Raw genomic sequence first — 14,693 nt, 5'->3', positions numbered from 1 at the left:
ATTATAGCTTTTAGCATCTGCTTAGCCACATATGCTTATAGTAGTAAGAACTGATAGATGTGGCTTGCAGAGAAAATACCTTTTCTGGGCTCCAGCCAACAGACACTTATCCTTCATAAGGAGGAACCTGGTATGGATGTTACATGCACTGCTACATGTGCTGCAATGGCTGCAAGACTCCAGGATTATCTTTCGTATATCTTGTTATTTAAAAAGAAGTAAATCTTTCCTCATTGGTCATCATTATTGCCTTGCATAATGACAGTTGTTCTCTTATTTCTATCTGCCTCCCTCCAACCATCTTTAAGAGGTTGCCATTATTTGACATAATCCTTTTTCTTTTTGTTTTCCCCTAATTTGGAGTAATAAAGCATTTGATTCTACAGCCATGAAAGCAAATTAAGTTGCTTAACATAATTAAATCCTCACACATGATAATCCTCACATCTACTGGGTAAGCATCATAATTATCAGAATACTCTGTGAAAAAAAAAAAGTCAATAATTTCAATAACATTTTCTGTGTAGCCATGGAATTAATTTTGGATTGATCAATAACAAGTAATGGCTATAGCTAGCCTTGAGTTACTTTTCCAAAGGAAATATTTCCCTTTCAGAATGGGCAAGAGTTTGATCTTGAGATATTGATATTTGAGATTTTCAAAATATGATCTTAGTAACCTTTATGTGCATCCAATTCTACTGTCTAACTGCAGTTGTTAAAAGGCTGGGGAAAAACATCTTTGTAAATAATTTGGGATCTTACTTAAATGAGAAAAAAAATGCAGTCTAAACAAAAAGGCAGAGCTGGCATGGAAACGAATATACACAAGACATGAATACTGCACTGATTAGGAACACACAGCTAACTCTCAAAAAAGCGAGGTTTGGGAATAGTATTTCAGAAGTAGGAATAATAGCAAGTTTGATATTTATTTGACTGTGGTTTTATGATGCAATAGCCTTCTGTTTTAAGTGACTGGAATCTTCCCCTTTGGAACTTCATGCTAATAAGCTGTTTTTGTCTTCCAGAGATCACTTATTTGTACCATTCAACTGGTAACACCTTAAAATATGGTTCAGAAAATTTGTAAGTAAACACAGAACGACAGAATCATAAAAGCATTTTTGTTGGAAATATCAGCAAGCAGGAAACGATCTCCAGACAAACAGTTCTTTTCTGACAATACCGATAAATGAAATTAATAAGGCATTTTTAAAAAATACTTAAGAGATTTTTTTAATAAATTACAGATATTTATTTTTAAGATTGCTGCAAAAAAAAACTAGTTGCTTTCTTCGGATCTTTCAGAAAATTCCAAGATTGGAATAGTTCAAAGCTGTTTGACAATTTTAGCTTTGTGTTGCAATAACTTTACATTTTACGTATATCTTGCAGATCAACTCTGAACTGGCTGAGTATGACTCAGTGTTCAGTGATACAAAAATCAAGAAGCACAAAGACTGTGACCTCAATTTCCTCTGAGATTAATCTTTTTGCCCCCTGCTTCTTTTGTAGTGGGAATTTTTAGACAGTATTTCAGAAGTGAAATTCACTTCAAACACCATGCTCCCTAGTGCAAATTTCAGATTCCAGGAGGGGAACACAGGAGATCAGTGCTGAGACTGGAACTTAAAAATGTGTCCCTCGTAAACTGGAGTTCAGTGAGATTTAAGCACCTAACTTCCTTAAGTTCTTTTGAAAAAAAAAACAAAAAACCCCAAGAAACAGACAAATGGTTTTGTAATGACTAAATTGAACCATAGTCAGAAAAAATGACTACGACAAAAGCTTAGGAGATCATAAGAAGTTATTTTTAAATAGGTCAATTAAGTAGGAAGGAAAATTTCCATTGAAGACAAGTGAGATTTTTTTCATGAATGAGAACTTCAGGATATGGACATTATTTTTGGGTGTTGACAGTTTGCCATACTTTCTCAGTACAAATTTCTTACAGAGGAAAATGCTGTTTCTGTTCCAAGATACATATATAAATATGAAAAAAAAAAAAAAGGAACTAAGAGGCAAAAGGCCTTATTTCAAGATGTTATCAAATACTTCAAGTTGTTCAGATGCTTTTACTTGTATATGTTCTAGAATCACTGGCTTACATTAAGAAAAATGTATTTTGTGCAGGAGAGAGAACACAAATGTAAGAAACTACAGGTAAATGTGGCTTGTGGAAAAAAATACAAAGGAAATGATTAACAGTGAACCCTGAAAAACAATTAGATTGGAGTAGACAGAAACAGAAATGGGAAGAAACTAGATGAGACAGGGTGGTGGAGGCCTTTGGAGAGGCCAAGACAGAATCTAATATGCTGTATGAAAGCTCACAGAGAAGACTGCAATGTGAATCGATGAGGGATGTGGAAGACAAAGACAAATGAGTTGTAGCAGGACATTCTTATGATAAAATGAAATTAAGTTAAAGAATGCCAAAGGACGAGGACTTGAAATGATTAAAGTGAGAGAGGATAGCAAACTGGAAACTACTTTTAAGCCTATCTGATAAAGAAGATTGTTTATTAAAGTTAGAGTATTTTCACTGTCTGATACTTGCTACCTATCTTTAATCCATTCAGAGTACCACGCCTCATTTCTTATTCCTTTTCTTTATCCCGTTTTTGTTAGGGTTTAATTCATTGTCATCTTGATACCTCATTTGAAAATTCTGCAGGAAACTGTTCAAAACTAAGAAAAATGTTCATAGTGGCTGGGGAAGACTGATAATCCCTTAGTTTTGTTTCAGCAGTGTGATTCTGTGTAAACTTATGCCCTATACTATCTCAGGGAAAAAGATTTTATTTTCTTATATATGCTTCTTTCATGTTCCTAACATTAACAGCAACTTTTCTACTCCTCACATAGGAAAATTCAATCTGCATGCTTTTGTCCATACCTTCATATCTTACTATCTTTGACAAAGTGTATTTTGCACATAAATATACATTCTCAAACTTAATATGATAAAGCAGGCAAAGATATTTGACTGAATAACTGTAGTACTGCTTTTGCTGAGGCACATATGATTCAGCAGATCGAGTTTTTCTTCTGAGACTGTATTTTGGTTCAAAGCCCACAGTGATTATCTGCAGTTTTTGGTTTGATTAGGAAGCAGTTTTTTTATTCTAACAGGTGTGCTAAGCAGGATCTGGGTAGGAGTCAAATATAGGCTATTTCTTGGTACTATTCTGTGAAAAATCTTCAATTTTTTTATTTTTTACCTCAGCTTGTAGGAAAATTATTGAATACAGTGGTTAAAGAAGCAGCTGTTATTCACAGCTCAAGTATGTAAAGAAAAATGCTCAGAGACCAACAAAAGTGAACATAGCAACCTTTCTGAATACAAATATTAGCCTGTGAGTTGACTAACTGTCTGCTTCTTTACAGGTGTGCCCTACCACAGCTCTCCACCACCACTATATCCTAAACACTGCGTAGAATAATTTACAGGATTTTAGGCCCATCCATAATACATAAACATGCTATGAAATTGCCTTTTGAGCTTTTTCTTTATTTGACAGAAGTGCTTTGAATCAATTTTCTCTGTTTATAAACATGGATAAAATCCAAGAAGGCTTAGACTGTTACCAAACAGATATTAACAGATATTCAACTTCTTAAATCTTCTTATTATGCTATAATTCATTTTGAGCTCTCTAACACACAGTATTTTTAAAGATGCTTTAACATATTCACCAAGGCACTCAGTACTCACTGAGGAAAGCCTCACTGGCAGAGTTATGCAGTGGGGAAGAAGAATGTTGCCTTGAAAAGAAGAGACTTTACTCTTTACCTAAATATATTTTTCAGAGTTACTGTAAGTAAAAGAACATCGTAATGAAATTTTAGAATTGCTGTTAGTGACATAAAGTATTTCCTTCATAAGAACAAGGTAATATCTTACATTTCAGAGTATCTCTGTATTAAATTCAGAATACTAGAATTTGTTTGCCATGTACAGCAATATTTTAAAGCAAAATATGCAGACATTAAGAACAATTTTCAGCTTTATAATAATGAGCTCACAGTAACATCTGGAATCACTGAGACAAAGTGTGGCTGCACTGAGCACCTCAGAAACAATAAAATGACTGTGGGAGTACTTTCATTTTGTTGCTATTACAGCTAATTTGTCAGTTTCTTGTTACTGTCACATATAATGCAAAGTCAACTATTTTGATATCAAAAGGTTGAACGGTTTTATAAGATTTGTGGCAAACCTTTTTATGTGTGATTTTCCAGCTGGAATGATCTTTCTCTTCCCTCTTCTCTTTAGAGCTGCATAGGAGATAGCACTCAGGTAGACAGCAGCACTAGCATTAGTTTGCTACAACAAATTCACTGAGAGGATTCAGCTAAGATCAGTTTTCGTCTCAAAAATTTCTTAGGATATCTTTAAACGATACCTATACACTGGATTTTGTGAAGTAACTGAAACATTACAGTACTCCTGGAGCTACTGAAGTCTTTGAGTTACTAAGTACTGGTTTTGAGATACTATTCTCAATGAAATGGTTCTGGTTGATAATCAAAAAGTTCTTACAGAAATTCTTACAGAATCAAGAGCATCTAAGACATCTGAGAAATAGGTTTCCTGTTGTATATCACAGAATACATACAGTTCAATATCTAATTCTAAACTACACGATAAAGCCATTCTCTAACTGTTGGCAAATCTTAATCATTTTCAAAATAGAATCTCAGTTTGCATAAATAACTATAATCCTTTTTCAAAAAGAAAAGTTCTGAACAAAGATAGTGAGAAATCTTTTATAAAATTAATGTATTTTTCTAAAAAGAACAAATTCACATTTAGGGACTGGAATGAAGAGCTAAATAGTAACATTCAGGTAGTTCTTTATGGATCTCTGTTTTCAAATTAGTCTTAAAATAACAAAGACTTGTTGAGAAATCTGGTTCAGAGCACTCAATTATTGTTTTTCTGTGGATCATTGTTCTCCTGAGATCTAAAGCGTATTATTAGTTACATCATACCTGTTTCCTCTAATGCAAACCAAACATCACTGAAGTATAGCAGACCTAGTTTCACAGATTGCAAGTTCCCTTTTTTCAGTCAGGAGTGCATTTTGAGAGGTCTGTTTTTCATCTGTTAAATTTCACTATATTAGAAAATGCATAATACTGACATGCTTTGTGTTGTGCCCTAATAGGCTAGTGTAATTTCTCCCCCATCAAATTCAACCAAAAATATACTAGTAACGTATTTTTCTATACTGAATTAATTCAGAGTCATCAGGGATCACTGTGTTCAAAGGTTTGCTCAAGAAAACATCTTCTGGGAACTGTACTTATTTGACATGGCTTTAGTTGTCTAATAAACTATATTAAGATACCACATTTTTATTGAATGAAACAAAACAGCAAAAGAGATTTTATGTGAATTTAAATGTATAAGGAGCTATGCAAAGCAAGCAATGCACTATCAACAAAATGTTTGATTTTAGAACAATGGCATGTGGTTGTTGTGTTTGATTGCTTAAACATAATTCAATAATACTCTGCATTGCTCTGTGGAGGATCTGAATTCAGAACATTCAGCACATTCCTCCTACTGATATCTGCACCAGCGACCTAAGCCAAAATATACACACATCAGTTGGCTGTATTTTCTTTGTGCAACATCACTAAGTTGATAGTACTGGCCAAAGCAAAAGAACCGCAATCTGATCTGAAATGTATATCTGATATAAGGAATTATTGGTAGAAAGGATTCGAAGCGAACTACATTTGGGTTGTTAATTTGGAAAATGTAATATTTAAAATCTTCAGTAGACTGCCTCCAATACAAGCTGAAAATCCAGTGTCTTTATAATTGTTAGAATGAATGTAGCACCTGGGCTCTCAGATTCATGTTTGCTCAAAGTATAACACAAACTCTAACAGAGCAGCTTCAGAAAAATGAAGAGAGCAGACACACAAATGCCTGTTTTTCTCAGGCATTTGTGGAACACTTCCCTAATATACCTACTGGTGGACAAAACCTAGTGTGAATTAAAAACACCAAACCAATGTAAACCCATCCTGTAAGCCAAATGCCACATATATTTTGAAAATTTTATGGAGTCAAAGTTATTTGTGTTCAATTAGTAAGCCACACTTAACTGCAGGTTTAAAAAATCCTCATGCAGAATTTGAATTGTCAGAGGTTTTGCCAGTGAAATTCCACTCGTCCTTTTTTTTTTTTTTTTTTTCCAAAAGATGGCCGTGATTTATATAATTACATGACCTACTGATTCAACAGATGTTTCCAGTTCCATCACTAATATCAGGTCGTTTACATTTTCAGTTTCTGCATGAAACTGAAAAAGTGGCAAATAATACCAAGAAAGCTGAAAGTTACTCAAAAACTACCTGCAAATAAACTCCCATCTCTTACTGCTGAGCACTTTCCTGTTTGGACAGGAATTAAAAGTGTCAGTTCTATTACATAATATCATAAATAAAAGATAGCTCTTACCTCCACTTAGTATAATGACAGCTATAAATATTGCCAGGTCACTGTCATCTAATTCCAGTGCATTGAACTTCACAGCAAACTCAAACTTGGGCTCCATAAAGTCACAAAAAGGTTTTCTCAGGCTCTTCAGAAACTCCCGTGTCATGAATCCTTGTCCATCAGATATAAGAACTCCATCTTTATTCATCAGAGAAGCCAGGAGAGTATATATGATCTCGTGGACACCATATTTCAGGAGAGTTACCTGATCATTCAGGTCAAGATTCACAAAACCTGGAATGTTCTTTGCAAACTCTGTAATCTCCTGCACTGCTTCCACAGAGCGAAACTGACATCGCTGGAAAATGCGAATTGCTACTTCTTTGTTCTGTTCCTGCAGTGGTGATGCATGCTTACACTTGATCTGATCTTCTCCCATTCTTAAAGAGTTCATGTCATAAATTACAAATGGCTAAAAATGAAAGGAGAATACAGGTTACTTTCATGTCTTTTCTATGAACATTTGGCTCTTGAGAAATTGGAGTAACATATATTGAGGAATAACACATCAGAAAAGACTTAGAAATGCTTGGGTAGTGCATCAAAGGTAGTCACTTTTGGGTTAAATCTTTATAATCCTATTGAAGCAAACATCCTCATAATGTTAAAATGACATACAGAAAGGATAAGTAATTCTTAGGGATTTCTCATGTGAATCAACATGTAAAAAATAGGACTTTGGGTGACACTTTTCTTAACTGGACGAGTAGGAGGTAAGAATATTTACAATATTCATGATTTTTTGCCCTCTCTTTTTTTTCTCCCATTTTACAGAAGTTCTGTAACATTATAATTCAAAGCTTTAAATACCCATTCACACAAAATGAAAATGTTACTCCTCTTACCTGAATTTTACTGATTTATACCAAATGTAACTACTAAGTGTTCAGCAAAATGTCTGCACTTCTGATGGTATAGTTTATTTTTATGGAGAGACACTATGTTTCCATTTTAAATACTTCATATGCTGTTACGTTCTTTTATGGTTATAGAAGGATAAAACTTGAAGTAATACAGAATTAATTGCATTAATTATCTGATAAACCTAACTTTTTGCTGTTAACTACTTTAAAAATCACAAGGTTAGGATGCATCTAAGCTTAAAAATAATTGTCAGTGGGGGAAGAAACACAAATAAAATGATACAAACTGCAACAGAACAATTCAGTACACAAGAATGAGTCTGACTGGGAAATAAATTCATTTGGAATAAATCAATTTTGAAAACAGATTAGAAAAAGTAATGCCAAGAAAACTTTTGTTAGGATCTGGAAGATCCAAGATTCTGGATATTTCAGAATATAGAGGTATCCTCTGATTTTAAATAGGTGGTTAATAGAGGATTTCCTGAATTTACCTGAAGAATCTTTTTTTAGAGGACAAATGACTAAATGGTTCAATTCTGCACTGATCAAACATCTGATATTAACAGCTTTGTTAACATGCTTGATTAATTAAAATACAAGGAATTACAGAAATGGACTAGAGACTTGTTTTTTAATTTAAGATCCTTCATCATCACTGATTTTAATGCCTTATTCACGTGGGCACTCATTCTTTTTTATATTCACTTCAAGCTGCAGAAGACATTTAAAAAATAACCCATGCCATTCTATACACAGTCAGCAGTATCCTCTCAGAACTCTAAGAGTTTCCATTAATTAATTCTATTTCAAATTCTTTAGATCAGTTTTTAAGTCTATTCAGGGCTAAATTGTTATGGAATTTTTGTAACTGCAAGTAGCTACTCTCTTTTCAGTGTGCTGGCCGTACATGCTACTGCTCAAAGATGCTTACTACTACCCACCAGCAGCTAGAGTTTATTACTCCCACAGTTCTGCAGATGGAGACTGTGAAAGTGGTCAGTCATTTGAACACAGAACTACAACACATTTTCTCTAGGAAGAGAGGGAGAGTGATAGATGTCACAGTTTTGTCTTTTAACTGATACAGCTGCTTGGAAAACAAAGAGTCTATGCGTGAACTGAAATAGTATTCACGCAACAAGATTTCACTTTCCAAACTGGTTAACTTAATTTTCTGCTTCTTACATGACCAATGAAACTGGTCACTTTCACAGTAACAACAAGCAACCATAGTTCCAGACCATGAGCTTCAGTCAAATACAGTGAGTTTTTTTTCCCCACTTGTACTAAGATTTTGGTGTGAATCTGAAAAAATAAACACACAGCATTGAGAAAAGCCAGCAGAATAAGGTATTTTTCAAGTTGCAGGCAGAATATTCTGTATACAAGTGTATATATACATGCATACATATGTATATGTGAAACAGTGGAATAATAAGACAGAGGGAAGTCTTAAAAATGTGTATATTAATACTGGTAGGTCATTCCTTCCTATTCTTTCTAGAAAATCGTAAGTGGCAGTATTAAGTACAAGGAAAATTAATCTATTCTGAGCAAGTACATGAAATTCAGAATGACTGCTTCATACTACCATCCTACTGACATAAGAAGATGGAAATCAAGAGTTCAAAATTGCTAAAAAGGTAAATACAGATTGAAATGTACCTTATGATTATAAACTTTTGTCAAATGAGCAAGCACTGTATGTCCCAAAGAGGATGAATTACTTACTCTGCAATTTTAAGTACAACACATTGACATAGCATATCTGATCATTTTCAACTGAAGCAGTCTAATTTTAAGACAGATACAAGAAATCTCACTTAACATTAACCTAGCATAGGTTAGCATTAACCCTGAAATCCAACAATTTGAATGCCAATATTATGAATTGATTGTTACTGGCTACTTTACGCTAAAAATTTGGAAAATATTCTTATCTACTGTTAATACATGTGGTGGTAACTGTAGGATAAGGAAGAAAGCAATCAGATTATTTTCTTTGTTTCCAAATTTAAAGAATCAACTACAGTAAGAAACAGAATCTCTTCGTACAGAGATACTGCTTCTGATTAAAAAAATTTCCCTGCAACTTCCATCCAATATAATTTCTCCTATTATATTTTAAAAATAGATAAAAAGAATCTTCTGGGGGATATCTCCATGCTTTCTGCTCAATCATTATGCTGGCTTTTCTTTTTGCCATGATACCCACTTAGCAGAGGGATAATTCAAACTTCATACACTCCATAAGGATCAGTTACTCAAACTGAAAGCGTCTGCCACAGCTAAAGTAGATTTTTTTTTTTTTGGGCTGCAACCAAACTAGAGACTACATTCAAATTATGATTTCAGAAGTCCTTAGAAGGACAAAATGAAATACTTTTTCCTACCTTTGAAATTTATGAAGAAAATTAAATAGAGTCTGTTGAAACCCTGGCAATAAAATCTCTGCTAATCACTTTAGAAAATACATCAAACTAAGAGTTATTAGTTTGGGAAATGTTATTTTCATCTTTAGTTACCAGAATAGTGATAAATTGAAAAAAATAAAAAAAATCTACCACAATCTTCAGATCTTACTCATCCTTCTTCCCACTGACAAAGAAGGCTGTTATGTACTGACAGTGAAGTTTCCAAAGGAACCCATAGATTACCTCTACGTCAATGATTTTCTTGTGCACTCTCCTAAAATTCAACTTCTACCAGCATAGAATACTGACCCGTGATCATCTAGTTAAATGCAGGAAGTCATCAGAGCATCATAAGAATAAACATCATAGTTAAAGCCTGTGATGCTATTCGCATTGTGAATCATTTAACACTTATGAGAAAGAATATTGCCAGCAGTGATAATATTCTATGATAACATGCTACAATATGGATGCTTGAATAGTATAGCAACCAATTGCTGACAGTTAGATAGCCACTTAAAACAGATAGTGTGGAAGATAACCTCTGGTAAAGGAGAAGAAAAACGGGAAGAATGGATCAGAGAATACAAAAAGGTTAAGATGACCTTCAAATTCTTGTACCGGTTTCAAGTATTTTATTAGGTGGACTTGGAGTTTTTTCAAATTATGTTTACTTATCCTATCTAAAAACATTTCCTGTGTTTCAGACACAGCTTGAAACATGCAACTGCCAACAGCAAAGTTTTTTTTTTTTTTCTTTTTTTTCTTTTTAAAGATGTGTTGTCAATGTGGTAAATCATTTACTCAAAAGGAAAAAAAAAAAAAAAAGAAAACAGAGGGAACTAACTGATTTGTCTGTCGTCTTTCCTGTCAAGATCGCCCTTGCCTTGGCTTTGGTCAGAGGGAAGGACTTTATGTATGAGTCATACAAATGCTTGGCAAGCGCTCGCAAATCAGCAGATTCAGGATTTAACTGGTCGATGTCGCTGGAAATCTCTGCCAAGAGCTTCTCCTTCTCCGCTTGTGGCATCCGCCCAAACCTGATGGCTGAAGAAGATGACAAGTAATTACCATAGCTACAGTTGCACCCACAAATGGATATTTTTATTTTTCTGTCACCTTTTATTATAAGTTACTTGATTTTTTTCTTAAAACAGTACGTAGACAAAAAAGAGGAAGACGTTTCTCTCCAATAATATAGGCAAATACTAAAGTGCTTCATGGATAGGTAAACAAACCAATTTCAAAAAGAAAATAACATATGTGTCCAAATACTTCTATTACAATATCCTGTTCTGAAACGTAAGAACTATTGTCAGTTCATTGGACAGTCTGAATTAGTGAAAACCACTGATTCTACCTACAACCTAAATCAAATATAAGGAATCTTTAAGATATTAAAATTCAGTTTACTTAGGGTAGGAACCACTGTTCAGCTTTGGATTGTATGGGGCAAATCACCACATGGATCTCAGTTTCTTCGTTTAGAAACAAAACACTCACATGCCTTGCAGGAATGAATTCCTAAATAGTTCAACAGACCTTAATATATCAAGTGATTTAAAATATTACCAAAATAGTTAAAGAATGAGAAAAAAATAAGTACAGGGAATAAAAACTACGAAAAGCTTGAGTTCTTCATCACAACTGTATGTGATTGTTATATTGTAAGAACAGCAAAGGGTTCCACCTAGTCTATGATCTCAATTACTCTACATATCTGCAGGGGTGGCTGTAAACCTCTCAGTTTTACCTCTATGTACTTAATAGCCAAGTCACAGTTTATACTTGCAGAGATGGGCTTAGAAAATAGTTCAAATGAACCATCAAGATCAAGACCGATTTATCATATGGTATTTCAGTACACAGGACTTATTTTACAGTAAAAAAGAAAAAAAACAAAAAACCAACAAAAAACAGAAACAGAGCATCAAAACAACAACAACAACAAAACAGAAGGAAGAAATAAAGGTTTGCATTTTTAGCTGCAGGAGGAAAGAGAAATATTATTAATATTTTTTTCAGTGGTTAATGCCTTCCCTAGATAAGAACAAATTGTTCCTAAGGTCATACACACAATTACACTAGGGATGTTTATTTTGGAAATTGTCAGCTACTTTCCTGCTTGCAGGATGCTTGCAGTGTGTTGATGAAAAAAAGAATACCTTTTTCAAGAATAAATAATGATATTTAAAACATAGCATTTACTGTATTTACGGATCAGTTCTTTTATATCAGTAATTTTTTTTCTGTTTGTTTTTCTACTACTCTACTTTCTCTTCCAGTAAACTTGGTCTTTGAGTGATGCAAACTGTATGTTTCACTTTTTTTGGGTATTCTTATTGCTTACTTATAAGAATGAAAATCAGTCTGAAACAAAACTTAGTTCAGTAAGAACAAATTAACAGTGATTTATTCTTTTCCTGTAAATATCTGTTGCTTACAGCTTTTTATGAGAAAAATTTTGAATGATCGCCAACTGATATTTGTTTTAGATCATATCTACAATTGTACTTTTTTCCTCTCCACTAAGGAATACTGAGTACTCTTAATCAGCTGCTAACAATAGTTTTCAGTGAGACATCACTGCCAGTCCACCTCAATGCTAACAGTAAACCATTTACAGAAAAACAATGAACTTCTATTAGCTTAAATGACATGCTATAACGGCTCCAAAAGCCACTGATAATCTTTCGAGCGATTTTCCACTTAGATAATTGTATGATTCAGATTAGACCACTTCTCAAATGTGTATTTTGCAATAGCTTCATCAATAGAAAAGCCTCAATGCTTTGATGCTTCTGATTGGTTTACTGGCAATAGATTCAACTCCTCGTAGTTGTCTTTTTAAGAAGAATCTGCAAACTAATGTTTTCAGTGAAGTCTAGCAAGAATTGTTGGACTATTACAGTGAACTTTTAATTTGGAAAGTGAAGCAAGGCAAATATTAGCCTCATATAAAGGATTGCTAATAGAAAAAAAAAGAGACAAAAGTTGCTTGTGTCTGTAAAATGCTCATCACTCCCTGAAATATGTGGAGTATGACCTCAGGACTTCTTAATACATAATTAGAAACACTTAACAACTCTAAAAAAAAGAAACATCCTCTGAAAGACTTCATAATTCTAGCAGGAGCTAGGTGCTGGTGCTAGGTTCAAACTAGATGCTGTTTTGTTATTAGAGAATAAAGAAGATGTATACTTGTATTCTTTTGAAGAATAAGGACTGGTAACAAACATCTTGCTGGAAATTCAGACATAGGCTAGCAACCTTTTTTTTTTTTCCTAAGTACGCATCTATGTTTTCAAAATTTGGGGTGGGGAGGGTGGGCAGTAGTTTCTTTTTTAAAATCCTATGGCAATTTTCCACATAACCGTATCTATCTATTGTTGCACAGATACTGTGGTATGAAACAGGCTTACTATGACTTTTGAATATCAAATGACAGCACAGTATGTTTACTATGATTTTCTACATATGCCCCTTACCATATAACCTGAATTCTGCGTGTAGTTTTATCTTGCCTCTTGGAAAGTTACAGTTATTCATGCTAGCAAGTTGATATTACTAAATAGCAAATTGTTAGTAATTATCCATTAAAAATTTACAATAACAGAATTATAATAAATGACAACTTACATTGGATTTATTTTGCTTACGGAAAATAAGATTAACTTAGGATGTTCCAGCATAATGTGCTCATCTATGACCAACAAAGGGCAACAAATTACCTTTGAATAGTATGTGTGATGAGCCCTAGTGCTTCTAATATAAAATTATTTTGGTTAATTTTCAGATTAACTTGGAGTTCGTCATACATTTGTTTACTCTTAATAGTTCTAGGCAGATATCTTCTTTAATTTAACATTTATTCTTATTTGCCTTGTGGTGATGATACTTATTTGCATAGGAAATGCTTGGAGATCTCAATATGAAAAATGCTATAAAAACTAATCATTATTTCTTGCTATGCCGTTTTTTTCCCCAATACTGTTCCTTGTTGGAATCTTACCTAATTTTGTTTTCACATGTCTAATTTTTAACTATGCAGGTAAAAAGTCCAGTAAATTTCACTGATAAAAGAGAACTCACACATTCATGTATAATCCATTTTGGAGTTCAATCTCACTGACATAGTGGAGAACTATCGATTGATACATGAAAAAAGCTGCATATAAATTTGACATGCATTTTTAAGGAATATTTGACATAGGTTTGGCATACAGCATCATGATGCCAACTTGCCTAAAATACCAGATTCATCTCTTCTCAATAAAAAGAAAAAAAAAGCATTTTAAATTCCTTTTGTGTAAATGTGCAGGGAGAGAGAGCCAAAAGTAGCCAAAGATACTGCCAAAGGTACCACTGAATTACTTTGCAAGGCTTTTTGCTAAAATGCCAGGATTGTTTTGGAAGAAAATTAGCACATATTGCAGAACGGTAAACTAAGTTCTAAGCATTAGCTTCTATTCTGAATGCTGCATTCAGATATAACAAAGCTTACACATGCTATTGAAAACTATTATGTTAAATGTTAAATCAATCCAAACTACTCTTTATTGTTTTTTGTTTTTTTTTAAATAGCTAATCAAAATGGTATAGGGAGACTACCTCATCCATTGTTGCTTTAACAACCCACTTGAGCAGCACTATCTATCAGTTCAACAAAACAGCCACTAAAATCAGTAGAGTTGACATTCAACTGATAGAATCAAGTCTTTTTAAATAATGAATTTACTTCCCTAGAAGATAACAGGCTTTTACAGCTTCCATACTAATTCATCTTTAGGGTCTAGCTTAATGCTTGTCATCATATCAGACTTTCACATAAAATAATTCACCAATAATTAAATTCCTCAGGAATATCTCATACTTTGTTGTGTTTAGCAT

The 14,693-nt window shown here is 33.6% G+C and overlaps 1 protein-coding gene across 3 annotated transcripts in view; it reads right to left on the bottom strand.

Moving 5' to 3' along the window:
* Positions 1-14,693, bottom strand: part of PPARG (peroxisome proliferator activated receptor gamma) — a 55,297-nt gene that overhangs the window by 3,467 nt on the left and 37,137 nt on the right. For 2 of the 3 annotated variants that reach the window (XM_085235738.1, XM_085235737.1), the window contains 2 exons: positions 10,651-10,850; positions 6,485-6,935 (listed from right to left, as the gene is read on the bottom strand). In XM_085235738.1, the coding sequence (XP_085091864.1) occupies positions 6,485-6,935; positions 10,651-10,850 (651 nt within the window). Of the gene's footprint in view, positions 1-4,226; positions 4,285-6,484; positions 6,936-10,650; positions 10,851-14,693 lie in introns of all 3 variants that reach the window. The other variant, XM_031555530.2, reaches the window with a different exon arrangement.

Source organism: Meleagris gallopavo, chromosome 14 (genome assembly GCF_905368555.1).
Source record: "Meleagris gallopavo chromosome 14, MGAL_WU_HG_1.1, whole genome shotgun sequence".
In the NCBI taxonomy this organism is placed as follows: Eukaryota; Metazoa; Chordata; class Aves; order Galliformes; family Phasianidae; genus Meleagris; species Meleagris gallopavo.
The sequence above is the reverse complement of the archived record's forward strand: the minus strand, read 5'-3'. Positions and strand labels throughout refer to the sequence as shown.